Source organism: Tenrec ecaudatus, chromosome 1 (genome assembly GCF_050624435.1).
Source record: "Tenrec ecaudatus isolate mTenEca1 chromosome 1, mTenEca1.hap1, whole genome shotgun sequence".
Taxonomy (NCBI): domain Eukaryota; kingdom Metazoa; phylum Chordata; class Mammalia; order Afrosoricida; family Tenrecidae; genus Tenrec; species Tenrec ecaudatus.
Window position 1 is genome coordinate 179,108,880 of NC_134530.1, and position 13,689 is coordinate 179,122,568.

Consider the following 13,689-nt stretch of genomic DNA (forward strand, 5'->3'; position numbering starts at 1 on the left):
GGGGAGGTACACTCAGGCAGCTGCACCCGTGTGCTCCTGATGGGTCGTGGGCCAGCAACAGGAAAGGGTGATGGAAAGAGCTGTCATCTGAGCTCGCTTTTAGCCACCAGTGGGGTCCCAGCAAGCAGAGGTAGGGCGTGTGGGCATTTGGGCGCAGAATGGAGGCTGCAAAAGGCCCCGGGGGAGTGGCCAGTGGGAGCTGGGCAGCCCTGCTGCGAATGTCCACAGAGTACAGGAGAGTTGGGTGGTGAGGCTGGCAAAGGGAGGCTGAGGGCAGAGCTGGGCGTGTCCTGAAGCAAGCAGTGCACCCTTAAATTGGCTCGATAACGGGGATCCTTGTTTGCTGGTTCTTTTAGTCACTTAAGGAAAGTGTATGGAGTGTAAACCAGTATGCAGGCGAGCGAGGGAGCGCACCGGCCAGCATGGCGTCTGTGGTGGGCTCGGGCAGCTTGTGTTGCAGCAAGCTGCTGCTGCAGGGGCAGGGGGAGGCTGGGCGGGTCCAGGGGGAGGGCTAGGCGCTGGACTAGGGTGCGGCACCAGAAGTCACTTCCCAGGGAGGGAGGGCTTGGCAGGGTCAGTCAAGAATGACAAGCCATGTAGCCAAGCCGAAGCCTCTGGTAGTGGCCAGGGGACTACAGAGCCACACCAATGTGCAGGGTGAAGGACAGCAAGATGGGGCTTTGGGGGTGGGGGTGGGGCTCAGTAGCCTGCAGGGATCCCCTGTCACTGGCCATGGTGGTCTTAGCTCCTCTGGTCTTCATGCCTGTAGCTGTCCTCGTTCGGCTCTCTGGGAAGCTCCCTTATCTGCTCAGGAGGCTCCCGGTAGATCCTCCGATCCCTGTGAGGCAAGGAGAGTAGGATGGGGGGGGGGGGGGGGCAGGGGTAGGGTTGGACCTAGTGGGAAAGAGCAGTCACCAGACCCACCTTCCCACTGCCTACAGAGGGACATGGGGGCAGAGGACAGGCTCTCATGGACAGGAAGGCGCTCCACCCATGAGCAGCAAGCTGCTGGAGTTGAGGGGACAGGCTGGCTTTGTGAGACCGCGGGCACTGGGCCCAGGCCAGCCTCTGCCCTATCCTCGCCCCTGGGTCTGCAGTGTCCCACTGCCCTGTAGAGGTCACTGCTGCTGCTTTAGCTACACAGTGGGGCTGCTTAACACCCTAAGCCCCACCCCCATCCTGTGAGTGGGGACACTGTGGGAGGGGGTGCCCCTCCGACACTTACGGTCTGGCCCGCTCCTTGTCTTCGGCCTCTCCTTTCTTCCGGCAGCAGCAGCAGTAGACAATGACACCAATGATGATGAGGGCAGCGGTCACGCCCACCGCAATGCCCACGTACAGGGTCACGTTCATGGAGGCTGCAGGGGCACAGAGCGGCTGTACCACCCAGCCTGCCGAAGCCGGCCTGGGGGAGCTGCTGGGAGGGGGGCGGCCCAGCTCTGGGCCCAGCCCCCAGAACAGCAGGACATGTGACAGGCGTGGCCTTGCAGGACTGCGGCCAGCCCAGCCCGGGACTGCTCTCTAGGACCCCCGATACCCCCACTCATGCTCCTGCTTCTCTGGGAGCTAGCAGTGGCCTCCGGAGGCCCCGGCAGCGGGCTCTGCACTCTTCCCCAGGCGAGAGGCCGTCAGAGTGCACAAGTGACAGAAGCCAGTGCGGGGCTCACTTCCTGAGAACCAGTGTCCCTGGGCTGGCCGTGGGGGAGGGAGGCTGGCCACCTTGCCTGGGCTGGTGCAGCTACCTGGCCAAGTAGTCCAGAGAAGCTCCCCATTAGCTCTACAGGGGAAGACTCTCCCGGCCTTGGATGCTCATCGCCCCGCCCCACCGCCCCACCACTGTCCCCCACGGCCCTTACGAGGTCTGACGGCCAGGGTGATGTTGCAGGACTTCGTCCCCACCTCGTTGCTAGAGGTGCAGATGTAGTAGCCCGACATGTCCGTGGAGATGTTCTTCAAGAGGAAGGTCTGGCCTGTGACTGGAAGAGAAGAGCAGACAGTGAGCAGCTGGAGGGTCGCAGATGGACCCAGACCACCGCCCAAGGCAGTGCGGCCCAGCAGTTGTGCCTCCGAGGCCCAGGTGCCTGGACTTGGAGATGGTTCACCAGCTGCCTGAGCTTGACATGCTAATCTGCTCCCCGAGCCTGCTAACTCACTGGAAAAACACAAGCCCACCGCTACTGAACTGATTCCATGTTACAGTGACCTGTGGGACTGAGTGGGACGGCCCCTTTGAGTTTCCAGTGCTGTGAATCCTCCCGGATGCAGGGAGCCTCATCTTTCACCCCAGGAGGGGCTGAAGGATTGGAACCATCAACCTATCGGTTGGCCATTGAGCACTTAACCACTTGAGTCACTAGGACTTTTCACTTGTAAAACCCCAAAACAAACTCACCGCCATGAGTCAATGCCAACCCACAGCAGCCCTGTAGGACAGGGTAGAACTGCTCGGGTGGGTTTCTGAGATTGTCCTCTTTAAGGGACTTAAAAAGCCCTGACTTTCTCGATGGGGTAATGTTGGTGTTAGGTGCCAATGGGTCCGCCAGACCCAGAGCGACCCTATGCACCTCAGAACAAAATGCTGCCTGGTCCTGGGCCATCCTCACAGTGGGTCCACGCTTGAGCCCATTGCTGCAGCCACCATGTCAGTCCGTCTCATCAAGGGCCTTCCTCTTTTGCGCTGCCCTCCACTGTACCACACATGATGCCTTCCAGGGGCTGGTCTCTCCTCACAATATGTCCAAAGTAGATACGATGAAGTCTTGCCATCCTTATCTCTAAGGAGTGCTTTGGCCTTACGTCTTCCAAGACAGATCTGTCTGTCCTCTTAGCAGTCCATGGTGCTTTCCATATTCTCCGGCACCACGATTTGAAGGCATGCACTCCACGATCTTCCCGATCAATGTCCAGTTTCCACATGCTTGTGATGCAATGGAGAATACCGCGGCTTGGGGGAGGAGCACCTTAGTCGTCAAAGAAACATCCTGATTCTTCAATACTCTTCAATAAGAGGTCTTATACAGCCGATTTACCTAAGACGTCTTTTGATCTCTTGACTGCTGCTTCCATGAGCATTGATTGTGGATCTAAGTAAGACAACATTCTTGACAACATCAACCATTTCTCCATTTTTCATGATGTTTATGTGTTGGTCCAGTTGTGAGGATTTGGGTCTTCTTTGCATTGAGTTGTAATCCACACTGAAGGCTACAATCCTTGATGTTCATCAGCAAGTGCTCCAAGCCCTCCTCACTTTGAGCAGGCAGGGTTGTGTCACCTGCATGCCTCTAGGTGTTAATAAGCCCTCCTCCCATCCTGATGCCACACTCTCCTTTATACAATCCAGCTTTTATGTTCTTGTTCAGCATGCAGATGTAGTCGGCATACTGACTGTAAGTACGGTGGGAGGCTATAACCCTGGCGCACACCTTTGCTGATTCCAAACCATGCCACATTCCCTTGTTCTGTTTACACAGCTGCCTCATGAGTACAATGAAGTGTCCTGGAATTCCCATTCCTCTTCAAGGTCATCCACACTCGATTATGGTCCACACAGTCGAAAGGCTTTGCATGGTCAATAAAACCCAAGCAAACATCTTTCTGGTATTTTCTGGTATTTTCACGATCCATCTGACATCAGCCATGGCATTCCTTGTTCTGTGTCCTCTTCTGAATCCTGCCTGAACTTCTGGCAGGTCCCTGTCAGTGTGCTGCTGCAACTGTTGTTGGATGATCTGCAGCACAATTGTGCTTGTGTGAGATATCAATATCATTCTACAGCTTGAGCGTTCTGGTGGGTGACCTTTCTTTGGAATGGGCACAAATGTGGATCTCTTCCAGTCGGTTGGCCAAATCTCCTAGCATAAATGAGTGGGTGCTTCCAATGCTTCTTCAGTTTTCTGAGCTATTTTCATGGGTAGTCCGACAATTCCTGAAACCTTGTTTTTGGCTATTGCGTTCAGTGAAGTTTGAACTTCTTCCTTCAGTACCACTGGTTCTTGTTCATATGCTATCTCCTAAAATGGACTGTCAACTATGTGCTCTCTTTCCATCCTGGAAGCGGGTAGTAACACCTACCATAAAATTATTCAAGGTGTTAAGTGATATACTATATGCAGATTTCTTAACAAAGTGCTTAGGACTTAAAGATCTTAGGAATGAATGACTCTTTTCTTATAAAAGCCTAATGGTTGGGGTCTTTTTGAAAAAATTTAAAAAAAATTATTGACAGCTATAACTATCAGCAGACCCTTCTGAGCACACAGGCACATGCGCGCACAGACACACACACACACACACACACACACACACACTGTCTCACTGGAATAGAACAGAAATATCTGGGAATTCTGATGCACTGCAGGACAGTGTACAACAGTTGCTGGGGGTTCTGAGACTGCCAACTTGTCTATCTCTATGGGGACTGATTGCCTCTCCTTTCTCCTGAGGAGCAGCTGGTGGGTTTGAACTGCAGGCCTTGCATTCAGCAGTCCAGCATTTGGCCCACTGTCCTGGTGGGTTCCTGTTGGGAGCCTGGAGTTCCTAGGCAGGTGTCCTTACTATCACGGAATCCCACTGAGCCTTAGTCTCAGAGGCAAACAAATCCCACATCTAGGGCTCTAAGAAACAATGACACCTATTGTCCCTAAAGGGATACAGAATTCTGAGGTGTTTAACGTGGCTTATTAATTTTGTGACTTTGAGCAAGTAGCTTAGCCTCATGGTATCTCAGTTTTCTTGACTTGGAAATATAGTTTCTTCATCTACAAACGTTAGCAATCACAGTACCTGTCTCACGGGGTGACTGTGAGCACAAAATGAGACTATAACAATGAGTCCACCATAGAATTACTGATGTGTACTGTGTTCAGGAAACTTCCTGGTGGCATCGTGGGTTATGTGTTGGGCTGCTAATCACAAGGTCAGCAGTTTAAGACCACCATCTACTCTTCTTGGGAAAGACAGGACTTTGTACTCCCATAAAGAGTTAAAATCTCAGAACCCACAGGGGCAGTTACCCTGACCTACAAGGTAGCTATGACTTAGATCGACTCAGTGCAGTGAGTTTGGAGTGTTGGGTGTTTCTTTGTTCTGTTTTTCGTGTATTAGATGAATTCATACTATGTGAAGGTGCTTTACAATTAGGAGACAATGTGATGTCCGGTTTGGTCACCCCTAGAAACTGAATTCTGAGGCTGGACCTGTGTGACAGATGAAAAACTCTGACCTGTGTATGTGTATGTGTGTGTGCGTATCTGTATATAGATGGCAAAATCCTTCAACACCTAAGCAAACCATTTTACTTCCTTGATTGAGTCAAAGTTACCTCACTTGGAAAGTAGGCATGAAAACATCTTCTTTCCTGAATTCAGGGGGGTAGACCAGGTGTCCTCCTGAGAGCTGCTGCTGCTCAATCCATGACGCTGTCTGTGTCAATTCCCCTTCACCTTGAGAAGGGAGGACTTTCTGTCTAGGCCTCTTAGTGTGTCCTGGGCCCAAAGGCACCAGAGATTTATTGACCATTGTCTTCTAACTTGTCTGCCTGCAGAGCCAGCCTTGGAGGGTCCTTGCTGCCTCCAGGGGGAGGAGCTACGGCCTGCTGTCAAGTCCATGTTGACTTAGTGAAACTTGTATGATAGAGTCAAACCCACCAGTCCTTTGATTGACAGCAAGTGCTTCATCGTGCCACCAGGGCTCCTGCCAAAGAGGAGACCCAAATTGCAAACAGGGTCCTGTCACTACCTTGTTTGTGCACTTCAGAGGCTGCCCGCCATCTTCTGGGAGAGGTCCAAAAGGGTCCACCCATTTACAGGCCTGGCTCAGGAACCGCGCCAGCTCCACTGGGGTCCCAGGGCCAAAACCAGTTGAGCGGCCACCAGCCGTTTGCACGACTGCCCCTTGGAGTGGACTTCCTGGTCTGTGTCCAGTATACATCCTCACGCACGGCATCTGCCTAGCGCTCTTGGGTCGCAGGAGGAGCAAAGCTGCCTGCTCCACGGAGGTACCAGGAGGCTTGGCCAAGTGAAGTGGCTTTGGCTTAGGGTCCTGAGGTTAAGACCCAGCAGAGCTGGGTTGGCGCCTACTTTGAAGTCTAGAGCTCCCTGGAGCAGCTGACAACTTCCTAAAAAGCATTGCTTGTTAACATTTGAAAAATAGCGCATGCTTGTTATAGTCATTTGCATATTGCCTAAGATGATTGGTGACCAGCTTCATAGGCTGATCACAGCCACACACTCAACGACGTGTGTGTCCTCTTGCAGTCCACGTGGGAAGACAGCACAAGTGATACAACAGAAGTGCCGTTTGCGCTCCTAGCAAGGGGATTCCGTCTCCATCCCACCCAACGAGTCAAGGGAGGCCTCTCTCAAGAAAGAAGAATAAAATGAAGACTATCCACAATCTCACCACCTAGAACTAATCGCACTTCGATTCGGGGTCATTTTCTTCTAGTCTTGTCACACATGCCTTCTTCAGATTCTCCCCCTGAAGCCACGCTCCCCCTCTCGGGGTGGCCGTCCACTGCAAACCACCCGTCTCTCCTAGGGTTCCATCCTTCCGCGAGTCGTCGAGACGCACGCGTACACGTGTTATGAACACGCGGCTACAAAGAGGCTGTGGCCACAGCAAGCCCGGCAATCACGGGGCGGACGTTAAATGAGTTGCTGCACGCCTGAGAGCTCGGCGCCTTTCCCACTATTGATTTTATAGCTCAATGACTGGATTTTAGTCTTCGCTGTCAGAGTCATTTGGTCATTCAGTAAATATATACTCAATGTCTGCCGTGTGCCAGTTGCTTGGGGGAAACCTTTTGGGTTGAGGATGGAAACCCTGGACCAAGTTCCTTAGCAATCCACACAGAGCTACCCATCTGCCCTTCAGGCATGCGCACTGGTCAGAGGGATGCCTGATCCCTTGGATCCCGGGCTCGGGAGCCTCCAGTCCTCAGCTCCCAACTCTTCCCACCCACTCTCAGCACTCCACGGATGGTGTGGGACCTCATGCAGCACCGGACAGAACAGTCCTCGGCGAGCAGACAGGCGGCCCGACAGCGCTCACGAGGTGCAGGGTGAAGAACAGTCCTGCGCTTACTACTCTGGGTCCAGCCTGATGACCGGTCTGGGGTTGAAGCTTGGCATTCCTGTGTCCATCAGGGCTGTAAGGTCCCTGGGGGTCCCTGAGAAAGGGCTATGGTAGTAATGACCTCTTTTTCTATACGAATTGGACCATGTGATTATTAAAAATCTTCATTTGGAGGAGGCTTCCTGAAGGAACATGTTTTGGGAAATGCTCCCTTAACCCCCTGACTCTGGGCACACCCCGGGGACGGGACGGCTCTATAGCTGCTGTCCGAGGCCCACTGCTTTAGAATGTGAATGCTGCCCATGCACCTGGAGGTCCCTGGTGGTGCACACGGTGAGCATGCGCCCCTGCACACCAAAGCCGGTGTCTCGAGGCCACACAAAAGTGCCGCTGAAGAAAGGCCTGGTGATCTACATTTGGAAGCCCTGTGAAGCACAGCTCAGCTTGGACACATAGGGGCCGGGAGTCAGAATTGAGTTGACGGCCGTTGGTTTTATTAGATTCCCATAGCACAGTGCAAGGAGCCCTGGAGGCCTTTTGGTCGCACCTTGAGCTGTTACCCCCAAGGTCACTAGTTCAAAACCCCTGAGAAAGAGTTACAGTCTCAGAACCCAGAGGGGCCGGGCTAACCTGCCCAACTCTGAGCCAAAGTCTACTCAATGGAAGTGAATTTGCTTTGGGTTTTATAGTTCATTGCAGACAGGTCCAGGATGGAAGCTACCTCAGTCTTTTCAGACATCAAAGTTCTTCACAAAGAAACTGCCATGGAAGAACCCAACCCCCAATCTCGAGTCATGGAGACCTCATAGGACAGGGCAGAGCTGCTCCTGTAAATTCCCAACACTATAGCTCTGTACTGGAGAAGAGAAGACAGGGTCCCCCCCAACCCCCCCAGCAGTTAGTTTAGTTGGTGGTTTCTAAAACTCATACCAAACTCAGCTCCTAAAAAGGTGGCTAAAACAGTTACCGCTGCAGCGGCGACACCTTGTGGTCAACGAGGAGTTGGCTTGTCATCTTCCCTGGGCTCCTGAGGGGGCAGATTTCCCTCCACACTGTAGTTTCATATTATCCTTGGCACAGCCTTCTGGAAGGTGCTGATGTGGTTCTTCATCCTAGTGATTCAGGCGAGGTTACTTACAGCTAGGACATGGAGATGCCAGGCCTCAATTCTCTGTTTAACGGAGTCCAGATTCTCTCTTCTTTTTATCGTCAGCTTGCTGCCAGTCATAGGCCGCTTCGTCAAATGGTGAAAATTCTGTCTTCAGGAGGAGGGGGGTGGGCTGATATACTTGCAAAGTCAGACACGGGCAGGGGCTGGCTCAGAGGGCGCTCTGGGGGGCCGGGTGGAGGTGAGTGTTGCTTTCACCACTGACCACCGCTGGGCCCAATTCTGACGCTGGGGCCGTCCTGACGCTGGGCACATCTTCACCTGTGGCGAATCTCTCCTCAGCTCACTTCCATGTCCTCGCGATTCTGGTGGGCCCCCAAAGAACGATGTCATCTTGGCTGCTAACGACCTGGGAGTCTCCCAGAGGAGGCAGGAGAGTTGTGCCCCCACCCATCACCTGTAACCGCTGGCTTCCGATCCCTGCATACACTTGGCTGGAAGGTAGGTTGGCCCATCATTGTCCACGGCAGGCAGACCGTCTGTGACCATGGATGGCTATTCACAAGCCAGGCCCACTCAACAAGCATCGGCCAACAAGATGCACACCGACACCCTAGGAACCCTGCTGCGTGCCCAGTTTGCACGAGAGCGTACGGATTCTGGTCACTGGTTTGTAGCTGGAGGGGAAGTGGCTGCTTTGCCCACCAAACAAGTGAAAGGCAGAGTGACCAAGTTCACTGTGTGCCCAAACCCCAATCTGTGCATGCAGTGAGCCAGGCTTACCCATGCCCACACGGCCTGGGCTCTCCCTCGTTCCCCATCTCTGGGAACACTGGTTCATGCCCACTGGCTCCCTCGCTACCTCCCGCCTCCTTGAGCCTACTTGGAACTGAAAGCCCTTCCATTCAGGCTTTGTCTTTCTAGATCTTCAGCAGTGGGAGAAGATGGTGGGGTGGGGGGGGGGGCTCCCGGGCCTGACCTGGTGGGCCCCAGAGTGGGGTATTTGTCCAGGATTGTCTTTGTTTCTTTTCCGTTTGTTTCCTAACCCAAAAGTCAAATACCAAGTGGCCCCGTAGACAGCCCGTCTCCTGGCAACCGTATCTGAACCTACCATCCTTGTCCCTGAGAAGACGGGACCCCCACAGGGGCAGTGTTGACGTCATTGGGTGTGGCCCTAAAAGGGTGGTGTTTGGGGAGGTGGGGTGGCCTGGTCTGGACAGGGGAATAATGGGAATAGGAAGTCCCCTGCCCGTGGTGGTTGTGCACTGGGCTGCTAACAGCAAGGTCAGCAGTTCAAAAGCACCTGCTGCTCCTCAGGAGAAAGGCCGGACTTTCTACTCCCTTGACGAGTTATGTCTCAGGGCAGCTGAGCCCTGTCCTCTACGATCGCCGTGAGTGGGTGGCAGCGAGTTTGGAGTGGGGTTTGCTCTTGGATGGGGCCATTAGAGTTTGACTTGCAGCCTTTGATGCTTTAGGGTAAAACCACAATTGCTGAAATCCCATTTGGGAACTCACAGGGTAGCTGATAATGCCTGCTTGCTCAGAACAGAATTGTGGCAAAGAAGGAAAACAGCAGTTCATATCTTAGTCAGTGGTTCCTACAACCATGTACTAGGACCCCTGGTGGCGCTGTGGGTTTGGCATTGGGCTTCTAGCCGCGAGGTTGGAGGTTCAAAGCCAACAGCTGATCTGCGATGGGCAGGAGCGAGCTGAGGCTGCCTGCTCCTGTAAAGATTTCATCTCACAAGTGCAAATGGGTGTTTTGACTCTGAGGCAGTGAGTTAGCTCGAGAGGGCAGCGGCTTGGTTCTGACTGGATGACAACACATTGTGCCGTGTGCTTTGCATGAACCACTTTCTCACAAGCTGAGAGGAACTCTCAGCCCTTTCTATAAGTGAGAGCAAATGGACTTAGGAAGATGTCCCACTGGCTGCACTGGGCAAAAGGGCACACTGCAGGGGGATCTGATCGGTCGCTCCCTGGGGTTGGCACCGCTCGCCCACCAGCCGCACCCAAAAGAAGGGACTCCCACCTTCCTGAGGACCCTTTACCTGGTTGGGCCAGGGGCCGCTCCTGGTTCAGGACGTTGTAGCTCTTCCAGCTGTATTGAGGGGCCGGGGAGCCCTCTTTTGAGGCGCAGGTCAGCTCGATGTTGTTCCCCAACACGGCCTCTCCCTTGATGCCGCACTCTGGCTTGGACGGTGACACTGGGTGGAGGAGGAGCCAAAGGGGAACGTGAATTGGGCGGTGCTGGGAGACACTGCTCCAAACACACGCTGCGTAGTCAGCCCACCTCCCTCTCTCTGCATGGCCTCCCACCATCCCAGCGAGCGGCATGAACGAGCAGCTAGCTTCCTGAACAGTCTCTACTATGGGGGGGACATGGACCTTAGGGAGGGGGGATACTGAGGCCCACACGGGGATGGCTCGAGCAGAGTGGTAGAGCTAGGAGTTGAACCAGCCCTGACACTGACTCATCAGGCCACTGTGGGAGACCCTTCCGTTTCTCTGGGCTTCAGTGTCCCATCAGTAAAATAAGGGGCAAAAGAGACTTTTTGATAAAGGGCAAGATAGAAAATATTTTCAGTTTTATGGGTCACATGTGGCTCTGTCACTGCTGTGTCTCTTTTCGCTACCACATTTACAATCACTCCTCAGAAAAGTAAAAGCCACTCTGGGCTCACGGTGAAAACAGGCAGCGGCTGGATTGGCTGTGGTTTGCCTCTGGCTGGCTCACGTGGTTTCTTGTTGGGCCCCACGGAGCTGATTCAGACCCACAGCTACACCATGGGACGGAGTAGGACTGCCCACGGGGCTTCCTGCGTTCTCAGCCAGGAGCTCTGGCGGTATAGTGGGCTATGTGCTGGGCTGCTAACAGCAAGGTCAGCAGTTCAAAACCACCAACTGGTCTGCGGGAGCGAGATGAGGCTTTCTCCTCTTGTGAAGAGTGAGAGTCTAGGAAAGGCCCCAGGACAGTTTCACTGTGCCTACAGGGTAGCTACGAGTCGGAATCCCCTCGATGGCAGGCAGTTGAGCTGCAGCTGTATGGAAGCAAATGCCACACCTTTCGCCCGTGGAGCGGCTGGTGAGAGCGGCGGGACCTCTCCCCACTGCTCGGCCAGCGCACCTCATGATGCCAATAAACCAAAACAAGGCATCCCATTGCTGCCGAGTACCATTCTGACTAAATTCAGACTGCTGATAGTGGGCAAGAGGGGACTTGCCCAATAGGTAATTTACAGAAGTCAACTGTGAATACCATCTCTCCAGGTGCCATAAATTGTATCCTCTTAGCAAGAAATCGCTAAGGGAATCTGGAAGGTTGTGTTGAGTCCAGAGGAACATATGTGTCCCACATGCCCCTCCTCCCAGAGGGATACATGCGTCCATGTAATACATATGAAAACCCATACTCCCAGGGGAACAGACAATAGAAACGTGGGTGAAGGGAGACAGTGGATGGTATAAAATATGAAAATAAGAATAATTTATACATTATTGAGGGTTCATGAGTGTGGGAGGACAGGGTGGGGGAGGGAAGGGAAAAATGAGGAGCTGATACCAAGGGCTCAAGTAGAAAGAAAATGTTTTGAGAATGATGAGGGCAACAAATGTTCAAATGTGCTTGACACAATGGAAGTATGTATGGACTGTGATAAGAGCTGTAAGGACCCCCTGTAAAGTAATTTATTAAAATAAAAAAACATATTTCATAACAAAAATTCAGCCACACCCCTTCATTCCGTATGGCTTCCCTTACTGAACACGCAGGGTGTCGACACAAATTCAAAGCAAAAGTGAGTGAGTCGTGAAAGGGATCCTTTATGTCACCGCTCATCTGGCAGTTGGTCACCCTGGGACAACGGAAGCTGTGCCACCAGGATTTGAATACCAGCAGGGCCACTCATGGTCCACAGAGTCAGAGAAGTTACCAGAGTAGGAAACAGTGAGCCTGGTGGTCTGCTTTGAAAGGTAGGCCATGAAGACCCGGTGGATCACAAGAGAACAAGGCTCGCTTGCTGTGGACATGTTTTTGCCTGACACCACAACCTCCCTCACTGCCGCGGGTCATCCTGGCTCGTGGTGGTCCTGTGGGTTTCTGAGGCTGTCAGTCTTTCCAGGAGGGGATGGCCTTCTCTTTCCCCCTCCGAGAGGCTGGTGGGTTTGAAAAGCCACCTTATGGTTCCTCCGTCCAAAGCTCACCCAACAGCGGGCGGGAGTGACGGCTGAGGATGGACTAGAGCAGCGGTCTGCAAACTTTGGAAAAAGAAGAGCCAAATCCTATCTCTCACAACAATTTCAAAATTATTAAAGAGCCACAAACTTTACAAAGAAAACACTGGATTCACCGGATTTTACAAACAAATGAAATCACCATAATCTGAATAACATCCATTAAACATTTTCAATGTTGCCTCAGAGCCACGTGTACATACTGAAAGAGCCACAAATGGCTCGTGAGCCCGTTTGCTGACCCTGGAGTAGATCATGCGGACGGTTGTCAAGGTGCTGCTGCACCCACACCATATTTTTCTGGTAACCAGGAATCAATTATACACTGCATCTACCTATCTATCTATCTATCTATCTATCTATCTATCTATCTATCTATCTTTCTATCATCTATCATCTATCTATCTATCATCTGTCATCTATCTATCATCTATCATGTAGCATGAAAATCAAAACCAAACCAAACTGCCATCGAGTCAAAGCCCACCCCTAGCCAGCCTCCTGTGAGCTTCAGAGACTATAACCGTTTTCCGGGTAGAAAGCCTCGTCCTTCTCCCACGGAGCATGAAGAGAAGCCTCAGATAAAGTGAGTTGGGCATAATTTTTTTTAAAGACTATTAAATCCTTAATTCACTCCAAGAGCAGAATTAGAGATAATGGCACACGAGGAAGCAAGCCACTTTTCAAAAGACGCTTGTGAACCTCCACCCCAGGGAGGGACGTTTCAGGTTCTAGTCCCGCCGCCCCTCACTCTCAGTCCCCAAACTCCCTCCACCTTATCCCAGGCAGCCAGGCGGCCCTCATTCGGTCCAGATCCCTCACGGAAAGTGTCTGGTCCCCCGCCCTCCCCACCACTCCCACCTGCGTGCAAACAGCGCAGTTCACTCGGACTGATCTAGTGCACATGGCGCTTCGGGCCGGGCCGTGAGCCCTCCGGTGACTCCCCTCGCTTTCTGCCCCTCCAGAGAAGGCAGGTGCTACCTGACAACTATGGACCGCGGGAGGAGTGGTGAGGGGCACCAGGCACGCTCCGGAGCCTCTCGGTGTCTGTGTCTGGGCACGCACCCCCGCCGAGCTCCGCCGGGAAACGCGGGAGGCTGCGGTTCCCACCATGGACGCCAGGGAGCGCCAGAGGCCGGGGGACGGCCGCCCTGCCCGGCGGCGGCGGGGAAATTGATTCGGTGGCTCCTTGACCGAGATGTGTGTCTGCGGAGCCAGGCGCGGGGCTGCGGGGTTCCGCCTCTATCTGGAAGCTCCCAGCTCGCCCCGCA

The 13,689-nt window shown here is 53.2% G+C and overlaps 1 protein-coding gene across 1 annotated transcript in view; it reads right to left on the reverse strand.

The window, feature by feature from the left end:
* Positions 1 to 741: 741 nt before the first annotated feature.
* GPA33 (glycoprotein A33) overlaps positions 742 to 13,689 on the reverse strand; it is a 39,240-nt gene continuing 26,292 nt past the window's right edge. Inside the window, exons 5-8 of the mRNA XM_075540911.1 lie at positions 10,237 to 10,392; positions 1,857 to 1,976; positions 1,226 to 1,358; positions 742 to 838 (exon numbers count right to left, since the gene is read on the reverse strand). Coding sequence (XP_075397026.1) covers positions 742 to 838; positions 1,226 to 1,358; positions 1,857 to 1,976; positions 10,237 to 10,392 — 506 coding nt within the window. The remainder of the gene's footprint in view (positions 839 to 1,225; positions 1,359 to 1,856; positions 1,977 to 10,236; positions 10,393 to 13,689) is intronic.